Source organism: Bradysia coprophila, unplaced genomic scaffold (assembly GCF_014529535.1).
Source record: "Bradysia coprophila strain Holo2 unplaced genomic scaffold, BU_Bcop_v1 contig_94, whole genome shotgun sequence".
In the NCBI taxonomy this organism is placed as follows: domain Eukaryota; kingdom Metazoa; phylum Arthropoda; class Insecta; order Diptera; family Sciaridae; genus Bradysia; species Bradysia coprophila.
The window spans coordinates 10,073,971-10,085,000 of record NW_023504022.1 but is presented as its reverse complement, the minus strand read 5'-3'; the positions used below and the strand labels follow the sequence as shown (position 1 = coordinate 10,085,000).

The following is an 11,030-nucleotide window of genomic DNA, read 5'->3' as shown; positions in this document are numbered from 1 at the left end:
AATATCAAAGCCGTGTATTGAAGTAGCGTAGCAATTTTGGTGAGTAAAATACGGTGTTCTCTTCGTTTAAATTTAAAAATTATTTCTTTTGTTCGGGTTTGAGGGCAACTTCAAAATTAGAGAAATTTCTTTTGTTAAACGTTTGACGTTGCCCTCAAACCTCACTCAATCGTCACTGTCAATCATACTGTATATAGGTTTGTTCCAAGGCCATACGAATTGTCATAACTGTCAAATTTCATCCATAGAGACATAACCTCAACAATATTTATATGAAAACCTATCTCTGTGGATAAAATCGTGTTAGTTCAACCAGTGAAAGTGTTTACAGTTACTTGGAACAAACATATACAATTCGAATTTGAATTCGTCAGGCTTTTTGAACAAAAACTAGTTACAGCCTTGAGCGATAGCAAGGCTGTATACTTTGGGGAGGTCACGCAGATACAGATACGCGGGTTACACACCACAGTTGATGATAAAATCAAAGTATATAAACACTGAAGGTAGCGCAGATCCGCAAAAACATGCGAATCCCTATTTTGAGGTGAATTTATTGTATATCAATACACATGCGTACAACATGCTGTAAATATATGTATTGGCGTCATACGAAATTCACCTTAAAGTCGGGATCTGTATTTCTTGCTATTCCCTGAGGGACTGCGTTACCTTCAGTGTTTATATACTTTGGATAAAATGGCCGATTTCATACAAAAATTCACCTACTCTGATGATTCTCGTCGTCTTGATGATGTGGTGAATATTTTTACATGTAAAATCATCAGAAGTGGTGTGTTCCCGCGTATCTAATAAAATCAGAGAGTTGCTAATATGACTACTGGGCCGTTTCGACGGATAGAGGGAATATGTCGAATGACAGTTGGGTTTAGAGGGAATATGTCGAATGACAGTTGGGTTTTTGAGAGAGAATTCAATACATTTTCGCTCAACCAATTTCAAAATCATTCGACATATTCCCTCTATCCGTCGAAACGACCCAGTCGTCAGATTAGCATCTCTCTGAATAAAATGGCGGTCTGCGTGACCTCCCCAAAGTATACAGCCTTGAGCGATAGATCATCTTCAAGCTACGATACTTTCAGACGAAGCCGACGTAGCCTCCATTAAGTTTCTTTGAATGTTTCGTTCATTCATTCATTTGTTTACGGTGGATGGCATTTCAAACGTCCTTGAAGATCTATGGTGGAAGCTAGTTTTTTATTCTAAGTTTGTCTTTGGGTATTAAAAACATCTGTGTCGATAATACTTAAATAGAGCGCGGATGACCAGGATGTTTTAGCATACTGTCAATGACTGACGCTGGCTACTCTCTGTAACGTCATAAGAACAATATTTTCATGATCGAAAATATCAATTTGTTATCAAATGACAGTTTTTCTTAATTTTTATAGCTCAAAATATCAACTCGCCGGCGGTGTTATGATTAGCTTCGTCTGAGTTCCACATAGAGTTACAATACAATCGATGATAGCGCTGTCATTTCTAATGCTCAAAACAAACGAGGCATTGAAAACGTGTTTTGGTCCTATTTTTCATGACGAAATTTTCGAAACTGTCAAATGAAGTTAGAACTTTTTCTATTCAAAATCGCGATTGCTGCATCTGTCAATGAAAACTAGGACCAAAACACGTTTTCAATGCCTGGTTTGTTTTGAGCATAAGCATGGCTGGGTGACCATGCGGGTTTGTCATTTGAGTATCGGTATCAGTGTCCCCAAAGTTTACAGCCTTGGTACTCACATCTGAGCATACCAGGATTATGAAACGAGATTGTTGTGTTTCTGTCAATATCATTCGATTGAAGTTTTTAACAATGAAAGTACAAACCAGGCCATACCTGGTCCATACAAATAGCTCCTTTCCTCATTTCAAGGTGAAATTTATTGGTTTTTAGATCATTTTGTTATATAAACCACTGAAGGTAATGCAGACCCTCAGTGGATCAGAGTTTTCACGCATCCAAACTTTGAGGTGTGTTTCCTGTGTTCACAATACATAAATTTACAATGTTTGTACACATTTGTACCGATATACAGTACATTCACCTCAAAGTATGGATACGTGCGTAATTGCGAATTTGCATTTTGCACCCGACTATATTTTATGACACCAAAGCCGCCAATGCCTCCAAAGCCTTGAAAAATACGACACAATCTGTGACAGTTAAAATGTCAAACACAAGCTGTGGTGACTTTTCGTTGTTTCATTTAAAAAGCGAGACGCGGTATAAACACAGAACGAAGCAGCGTTTTCATTACAATTATATTACACCAAAAACGTGAATAAAGAACCAATTGATTTATAATACGAGTTCTCGGCGGCATTGTTGTTGGGTACATAGTAATAACAACGACGCATAAGTAAGTCAACAGCATTTCGAAAAAGTTAAACGATTTGAGTGATCTAACCTCAATCAACAAAGCAAGCTCGAAACCATAGGAAACCAGATCTCGAACATTCAAAACAAATCCTTTATTTTAAAGCGAAACCAACCACTGTGAAAATGACAGACATGGAGAAACTGGAAGTGCGTGATATCACGCGTATCGAACGTATCGGTGCTCATTCTCATATTCGTGGACTGGGGCTCGACGATGTTTTGGAGGCTAGAAATGTGTCCCAAGGAATGGTTGGTCAAAAAGATGCTCGCCGTGCGGCCGGTATTGTCGTAAACATGGTTAGAGAGGGTAAAATCGCTGGACGTTGCATTTTATTGGCTGGGGAACCGTCAACCGGTAAAACGGCTATAGCGGTCGGAATGGCTCAAGCATTGGGAACAGAGACGCCGTTTACTAGCATGTCTGGCTCGGAGATTTATTCGCTGGAAATGAGCAAAACGGAAGCATTGGCTCAAGCTTTGCGAAAGAGCATCGGTGTTCGAATCAAAGAGGAAACGGAAATAATCGAAGGTGAAGTGGTCGAGATTCAGATCGATCGTCCAGCAACCGGAACGGGTCAAAAAATTGGAAAAGTCACGCTAAAGACCACAGAAATGGAAACGAATTATGATCTGGGCAACAAAATCATTGAATGCTTCATGAAAGAGAAAATTCAGGCCGGCGACGTGATTACCATCGACAAGGCTTCCGGCAAGGTCAGCAAATTGGGCAGAAGTTTCACTAGAGCTCGCGACTATGATGCTACTGGCGCACAAACACGATTCGTTCAATGTCCTGAGGGCGAACTACAGAAGCGCAAAGAAGTCGTACACACGGTCACTCTGCACGAAATTGATGTGATTAACAGTCGCACCCACGGATTTTTGGCATTGTTCTCGGGCGATACGGGTGAAATTAAGCAAGAGGTTCGTGACCAAATCAACAACAAAGTGATGGAATGGCGTGAAGAGGGCAAAGCTGAAATCAATCCGGGTGTTCTGTTCCTTGACGAGGCACACATGTTGGACATTGAATGTTTCTCGTATTTGAATCGGGCGCTTGAAAGCGATATGTCTCCGGTGGTTGTAATGGCAACAAATCGTGGTATCACCAAAATTCGAGGCACAAATTACCGCAGTCCACATGGTATACCGATCGATTTATTGGATCGCATGATCATCATCCGAACAGTTCCATATTCCGAGAAGGAGGTCAAAGAAATTTTGAAAATTCGTTGCGAAGAGGAGGACTGCACGATGAATGCTGATGCGTTGACTGTATTGACACGGATTGCAACAGAGACCAGCTTGAGGTAATTTTTTTGAATTTCAAATTGTCGTTCTGCGATAGGCTCTAACTTGGCGTATTTTCCCACACCAGATATGCCATTCAATTGATCACAACTTCGAATTTGGTGAGTCGACGACGTAAGAGTACGGCCGAAGTGCTCGTGGAGGATGTGAAGAAAGTTTACTCGCTGTTTTTGGATGAAAGTCGGTCCAGTCGCATTCTCAAAGAATTCCAGGACGAGTTTATGTTTAGCGAAGTGACTGACAACAAATCGGCTGCTATGGATTGCGATGAGAATTAATTTGAAATTAAAATGTATGAAGTGTTTGGTCAGTTTATTCAATAAATCTATGGATTATGTAAAAACGAAGTTTGTATGGCGCATAGACGCACAGCGCAATTACCGAAGCCCGTACTAAGTACCTTTCGTACTAGTTTTTTTTGGCGTCCACAACCGTTCACAACTAAATTCAAGAAGGCAGCATAGCTGCCTTAACCATCACTCTAGGTTTCATTTAGGAATTGCAATTGTTGCAATTTGTAACTTTGTGGCCAAATCTGCTGTAGAAGTGCTCGTTAAAGAAATGTAGATAAGAAATGCACGCTCAAAAAATTATGATTATCAGACCCTCTCCCCCTGTGTACGACAAAATGTATGAAGCATACGCTTTTGTTAGATTCCTCCTCCTCCTCCTCCTCCTCTATAGAAACTGAATATTTTGTAAGAAAGGGAAAATTCTTCAAGGTCATTTAATTGAACTAATTAAAGTCTTCGCTACATTTGGAAAAAGGGCAAATCCGGTGAGGGCGAGTTATTTTAGCGTTCCCGCTGCATTTTGTTAAAAGTCAAATCTTGTGAGGGCTGTATACTTTGGAGAGGTCACGCAGATACAGATACGCGGACGGGTGTGACATCTCTTTGTTAAAACATAAAGTACATTCTTCGAGAGAATCTTTCCCCTGAAGTTAGCTAATAGTGGAATAGTCAAAATGTCATTCATAATTGTGTGCGTGTGACAATCAATCACAACAAAAATTTTGTTTTACTTATAATCGTTCGATTGGAAAATATTATTCCGCAAGCCAGTTGTTTGTGTTTAATTAATTATAATAATTATACGAAAACGAGACTGCTTCCCGAATGGTATGGTTAGAACAAATTTAGATAAAACGGATCAGCTATTGGGTTCGAAGTTCTGAGGTATTTTTCATTTACTGAAACTGTTTACATTTGAACCGCAGATCGAATGGTTTTTTCTGTTATAGTTGACCAATTGATTCATCCTAAGAACATTTTGCTATAAAAGACTACACACTCAATGTCCATCATTTATTTCGGTCGTCGCTGTCGACTAGAGAAGATCAATTCAGATGTTAAATGTGGACCGATCCGATAGTTTGTTTGCATTTAGTCATTCGATAAAATAAGAGACTGTGGTCTTCAATTCATTTTTTTTATTTATAATCTCTTCACGTTAAGAACAAATCTCAATAACAGCTGTAAAACATGTTTGCCGCTTAAGAATCATTGTTCAATAAATTTTTTTTTGCGTACTTCCCAATTCCTTTCTTTTTGATTCGGTGTTCGAAGGCCAGCTTCTGAATTAAATTTGGGTTTTCGGGTAAAGTAGTAATTTTGCCACACAGAAATTGGTTGATATTAGTACAAAATGATAGAATGGTACGATCGACAGCAAGATTTTTTACTTTTCGCTCGATAGCATCGATGTGGTCTGCACAACCGATGACATTTATGTTGGCTGACTCAACGCTGAGAAGAAGCTTTTGTTTCACGGAATCTTCCGAGCAAATTTCAGCGATTGTCTTGTTGATAGTGCTCAGAAGATTTTCAATACTGTTGAGTGTTGTTTTCGGATCCATCAAATTAAAGTTTTCGGTACAGTCGTTGCAGTGGCTTGTCTTAAACAGATTTTGGAAGACCCAATTGGCATCATTAGAAATAATTTCTGTTTGATTCAGTTCCACATTTGGTTGACGCAATTCAAAATTACGATTGGTTGCTACACCATCGTCAGGTTCATCATCAGAATGAAAGATCGACTGGCTATCATCATCGTCGGTTTCCGGGTCGAAAACGATAATCGAATCGTACTCAAGTGAACTCAAATTATCACAACCACGACTTGTCAGCTTAGCTTCAGGGTAGGATGCTTCGTTTTGATTATTTGACTGTTGTTGGCATACAGATATGAACTCGTGTATGTTCGTGAGCATTGAAGTTGAGTTATCAGGCTGGCAGTTCGCTCTTAAAGAATTCGTTCCGGTTATATTATTTATCAGCATTGTCGCGTAGCCAGTTCGATACTGGCTGGCTGTCGTTTTGTTGCTTTGATTGCAAGACTTGACGCATCCAAAAAAATTTTCGAGTCCGTCTTGAGTAGTGTCCCTTAAGGAAAGAAATATTTGTCAATTTTCATCACTTGCTGTTAAAAACAGAAAAATCATAAATCTGTTTGTTGAGAAAATAATAAAATTCCATTTATTAGAAGGCTGTTCGGTCGATCGCAGTTGAACGTCGTCGAGCGCCGTCGACTGCTGTCGACTGCTGTCGAGCGCCGTCGACTGCTGTCGAGCGCCGTCGACTGCTGTCGAGCGCCGTCGACTGCTGTCGAGCGCCGTCGACTGCTGTCGAGCGCCGTCGACTGCTGTCGAGCGCCGTCGACTGCTGTCGAGCGCCGTCGACTGCTGTCGAGCGCCGTCAACTGTTGTCAAACGCGGTCAAAAACAATTCGACCCAAAAATTCAGGTAATGTTATAAAGGCAAACCTGACCGATTTGACCTGAACCTGAAAATCGAATTATGGAATCAGCTCAATACAGGCTAAATCTGAAATAGGTAAGGTCAGGTCAGTACAAATTTGAAATGAAAATCAGGTCAGATGGGTCACATCAAATTCAGGTCAAACCAGCTTTTAGATTTTCAGGTCAGGTCAAAAGCCGACATATTCCGAGCCTTTGTCGAATCGCGCGTGCAAATAATGTTTTTTTCCCGGTATCCAAATTCCATCTCCCGATTTTTCTCGGTATCCACTAAAATTCGACCAAGTCTCCCGGTAATAATATAGTAATTTTCCTGTAAAAATGTTGGGATTTCCTGGTTATTTTCAACATAGAGGTAAAGAGGTAAATCCTCTTTAAGATTCGTGAACACATAGATCATTTCATGATAATTTTTCCCGATTTCAGATCCTTCCCATATTTCTGGTAATTTTCCGATTTCTGGTCATTTCCTAAATTCTGGACATTTCCTGAATTCTGGTCATTTCCAGATTTCTGGTCATTTCCCGATTTCTGATCCCGATTTTTTTTTCTATTTCTTCCCGCTGGATCGGGTAGATTTCCCGGTATACGGTTTTTCGGCAAAAAAAATTCCGGTGTCCTAGATACCAAGGATACACATTATTTGCACACTCGAGTCGAATTGTTTAAATTGAACTCAAACCTATTGTCGATATTTGTAATTGCTGAGGAGATTACAACATGGATTATCACATGAATTATACCTTATGTTAACTTTCTCGATTTTCGCGTTAAAACATGTTGTTGCAACCGCCTGATAGCCTCGCAGTGTGGATTCGAATTTCTTCAGGACGGATGATCGGTTATTCCTAGCGCCAGTAATCTTATCGACGTAGAACATATTTTCCAGCATCACCAAGGCGTACTCCCAATATTCGAAATGTAGTGACTTCGCCGTAACAGCACTTTTGAGTGAATCTGCTGGGTGACTGTCTGAGCCATTAACACTGTCAAACAGGTCGTTCATGAAGAAGAGCAAACGTGCTGTACTGGTGCAATGTTCCGGCATTGTTGCTTGTTCTATGCATCGAAGCATTTCCGATCCACACGCGTTGCTAAAAACTTGCGTTGCAACCGCCACTTTCATCTTTAACTTGCTTGGTTTTAAATGTTCGGGAGTAAGTTTTGTCAACACGCGATGTGGAGATTCGAAGTCGATTCTGTACAATTCGCTGATATCATTCCAAGTGGCGATCTGTAACGACCCGTCATATTCTTCGAAGCCAGGTTGCCATCTTTCTGTTATAAAGTGTGCCAAGTTTTTGGTCTGCAAATTATTTCTGATCACTTTTATGAGATGGGGTGGATCGAATGTGTGCGTGATTTGATGTCCGTTAATTTTGTATTGTAGAACGTCTCCCGTTTGTTTTTTTTGGAGAGCATTCGGGTACACCAATGCGTTGACTGCATACGCGTTCGTGCTGCATGTGTCGCAAACCGACAAAATTGGAACCAGACCTTTTGAAAAAATGATAGTCGTGGTCAGGAACAGACATTGTGCAGTGCACTTGAAAGATATCGGTAATTCAGAGATTCTTTTGAAAATGAAGCTACCAAAATCGGACGAATTTTACAGCGGACTTACTTCGATGTGCCTGGATAGATATTAGTCTCTAGAAGATAAAGCCATCGTCAGAAACATTCTTTGAAACTTGTGTGGGTATTAGCCACTGGCTAGTGAGAGGCAATCAAAAACCGAAGACATGCATTTTTCTTATAGAGTTATCCCTAGATTCCAGATACACGAGATCAAAAAATATTCTTTCTTCACCACATGTGGCTACTTACTTACGATTTCGATATCAGAGAGAAGACAAACATGTAAAAAGACAAGTAAAAAGAGAAAATTAAAAAATTGCATGTTTTTAGGCACCAAAACTTCGTAGCTGGAAATTGCGTCCGATTTTGGTAGGTAAGTTTTCAAAACAGTCCCTCATTGCAATTTCAAAACAGCGTAAACAGCTTCAGAAGATTCAATTTTGCTAGGTGGTTATGTTACCGTTGCTGTCTTTAGATTATGAACATCATCTATAAATTTACCTGTGATTAAGACTCTTTGAACCATCAGTTTGATGAGTTCAACCAATACGAACGATTTCAATCCGCCCGTATAAAAATATCCAACTGACTGCTTATAAGGTACTTCAATTCCTCGTACCATGAATGTCAGGGCATGCGTTGCAAAGGTTGGTTCTTTCGGTTTTAGAATTTCAGCGAAGCCTTCTATTATGTCCTGAGATTGGCAGTAGTCCAAATGTTCACTTAACGCAACTTCATCCCATCCAAACGTACATAATTTTTTGTTTTCAGGCCAGTCTTTAACGACCACTTTGATTGCCTCTAGAACTTTTTCATCGACACCGGCTTTGAATACGAGCTGTGCACTGTACCGGCCTATTGTTCTTTTCGTTGGTAAACAACACCACTTTTCGTTGAACCGATAGGCTTTCGGCCCTTGTTTATACATTGCCATGCAGAGGCTTTTCTGTTTCGGTGTATATCGTCTGGCGTGCTTAGAACGTTCACAGTTCTTCAACTGCATGGTAACGAACTCCAACAATTGTTCATTGAATTTGGTCCTCAAGTAATCGAGGACTTTTGAGTCGTTCAACTTATTGGCTTTGACTTTCTGCTGAAGCTCCTTTGCTCGTCTCTTGTAATAACCTAACGTATTCGATTGACGCGATACATTCTGGAATAAGAAACAAAAGATCTGCGTAACATAGCGAATTGGTCCAGCACACCGACATTTATGTTTTCAGGGATTTTAATTTTCAATTTCCGATTTTAATGAAAAACGTTTTGTCAAGAAGTTTAATCTCGAGTTCAACTCTTTACTCAAGAGAACACACTTTCCCAAAATTTTTATTCTTTAGACTCTCGAATTCTATTTTCTAGCTACTTCTTTCAGTCTGTCAGAGAGTTTATTACACAATCAAAATAATCATCACCCATTTCTTCCTCATTTTCAAACTAGGCTTGAATATGAGATTTGTCATTACGAATTTCAATAAGTTTTCTAAAAGCTAATTCCATGGTGCAGAACTTACATTTTCTCTCTTCAGAATGTTACGTATGTGAAACTTACAGTAGTTCAAGGAAACGCAGTAAAAGCTCAAAGAAACACAGTAGAAGTTCAAAGAAACGCAACGCTTTTCCTTGAAATATCTGCATGCAGCTATGTCGTTACATCAAGTCACCCTTAGGGCATCAGGTAAAATTTGTAAGTCATTCAGAAATGCTTTGATCTGTTCCTTGTAGTTACTCGATTCAATTGCCAGAAACACAACGGAAACATATAGGACGAACACATTTATTAGACAAAAAACAAACAACACAGAACATGTAAATGACGTCCAATATATCCCACAAACCGTGCATATTGATAGTTTGGAGCGCGCCTTGCGACCACTTCTTTTGTCCGAGCGAACAGCAATATCTTCGTCGGAACTAATGGCTTCCACATCAACATCACTGTCGTGTTCCGTCCCATCAACAGCTTCATTATTCGACTGATTACCCTAGGATATTAAAACACTTTTAGTTGATCAGATATGAGGCAATGAGGCATGAGCTTTAGGCTTTGGGAAACGTACGTCTGTTGCAGATTGGAACGAGTGTTTCGACATTTGGAGCTGAAACTAAATAGAGATCATATAAGTCATCTGAAAATAGGGAGACTCGTTGGTAACTTACACCGTCATCGTCCGGCAAAAAGAGGCTCGGCATAGCATCATGCTTGACTACAATTTGCCCTTTTCCATTTATTTGAAGATCCGATTCCTTGAAGTGCTTTCTACATATTTTGTAGAACGAACCCGATAGTTTGTTTTCATTGAGGCGTTCGATTAAATGATGGGACTTTGTAGCAGTGACCCATTTTCGCGCTGCCAATTGGTTCTTCGGGAAGCTGTGTAAACCGTTTTTTGCGATAGTTTCGCATCCCCGCACGCTACACTCGAGAACCATTCTTGAAAATTCGAAAATACCAGATCTTTTCAGTTGAAATTTAGCGAAATGATTTTCATATCAAAAGTACCTGTTGATGTCGTTGCAAACACGTTTAAAGAATTCAAAATTATAAACTGATATCGAATGACAGTTGTTCGCATTGAAGTTGGCTCTGTGTTTTCACAATACGCTTATATGTGTATGTGTATATAGAATCAATCGAAATGAAAAGACAATGGGCTGACAGACCCGTGGTTACACACCACAGTTGATGATAAAATCAAAGTATATAAACACTGAAGGTAGCGCAGATCCGCAAAAACATGCGAATCCCTACTTTGAGGTGAATTTATTGTATATCAATACACATGCGTACTGCGTACAACATGCTGTAAATATATGTATTGGCGTCATACGAAATTCACCTTAAAGTCGGGATCTGTATTTCTTGCTATTCCCTGAGGGACTGCGTTACCTTCAGTGTTTATATACTTTGGATAAAATGGCCGATTTCATACAAAAATTCACCTACTCTGATGATTCTCGTCGTCTTGATGATGTGGTGAA

At 39.8% G+C, this 11,030-nt stretch overlaps 1 protein-coding gene across 1 annotated transcript; it reads left to right on the top strand.

Annotated features, from left to right (window-relative positions):
* Window positions 1-2,190: 2,190 nt before the first annotated feature.
* On the top strand, window positions 2,191-4,058 carry LOC119085407 (ruvB-like helicase 2). The gene is made up of 3 exons (XM_037195814.1): window positions 2,191-2,384; window positions 2,508-3,714; window positions 3,783-4,058. The coding sequence occupies exons 2-3, from the start codon at window positions 2,528-2,530 to the stop codon at window positions 3,991-3,993; spliced, it is 1,398 nt and encodes a 465-aa protein (XP_037051709.1). The 5' UTR covers window positions 2,191-2,384; window positions 2,508-2,527; the 3' UTR covers window positions 3,994-4,058.
* The last annotated feature ends 6,972 nt before the right edge of the window (window positions 4,059-11,030 follow it).

Coding starts and splice junctions, on each gene's coding strand:
- LOC119085407 (XM_037195814.1), top strand. CDS start 2,528: ATGACAGACATGGAGAAACTGGAAGTGCGTGATATCACGCGTATCGAA. Junction 3,715..3,782: donor GCAACAGAGACCAGCTTGAG/GTAATTTTTTTG, acceptor TTCCCACACCAG/ATATGCCATTCAATTGATCA.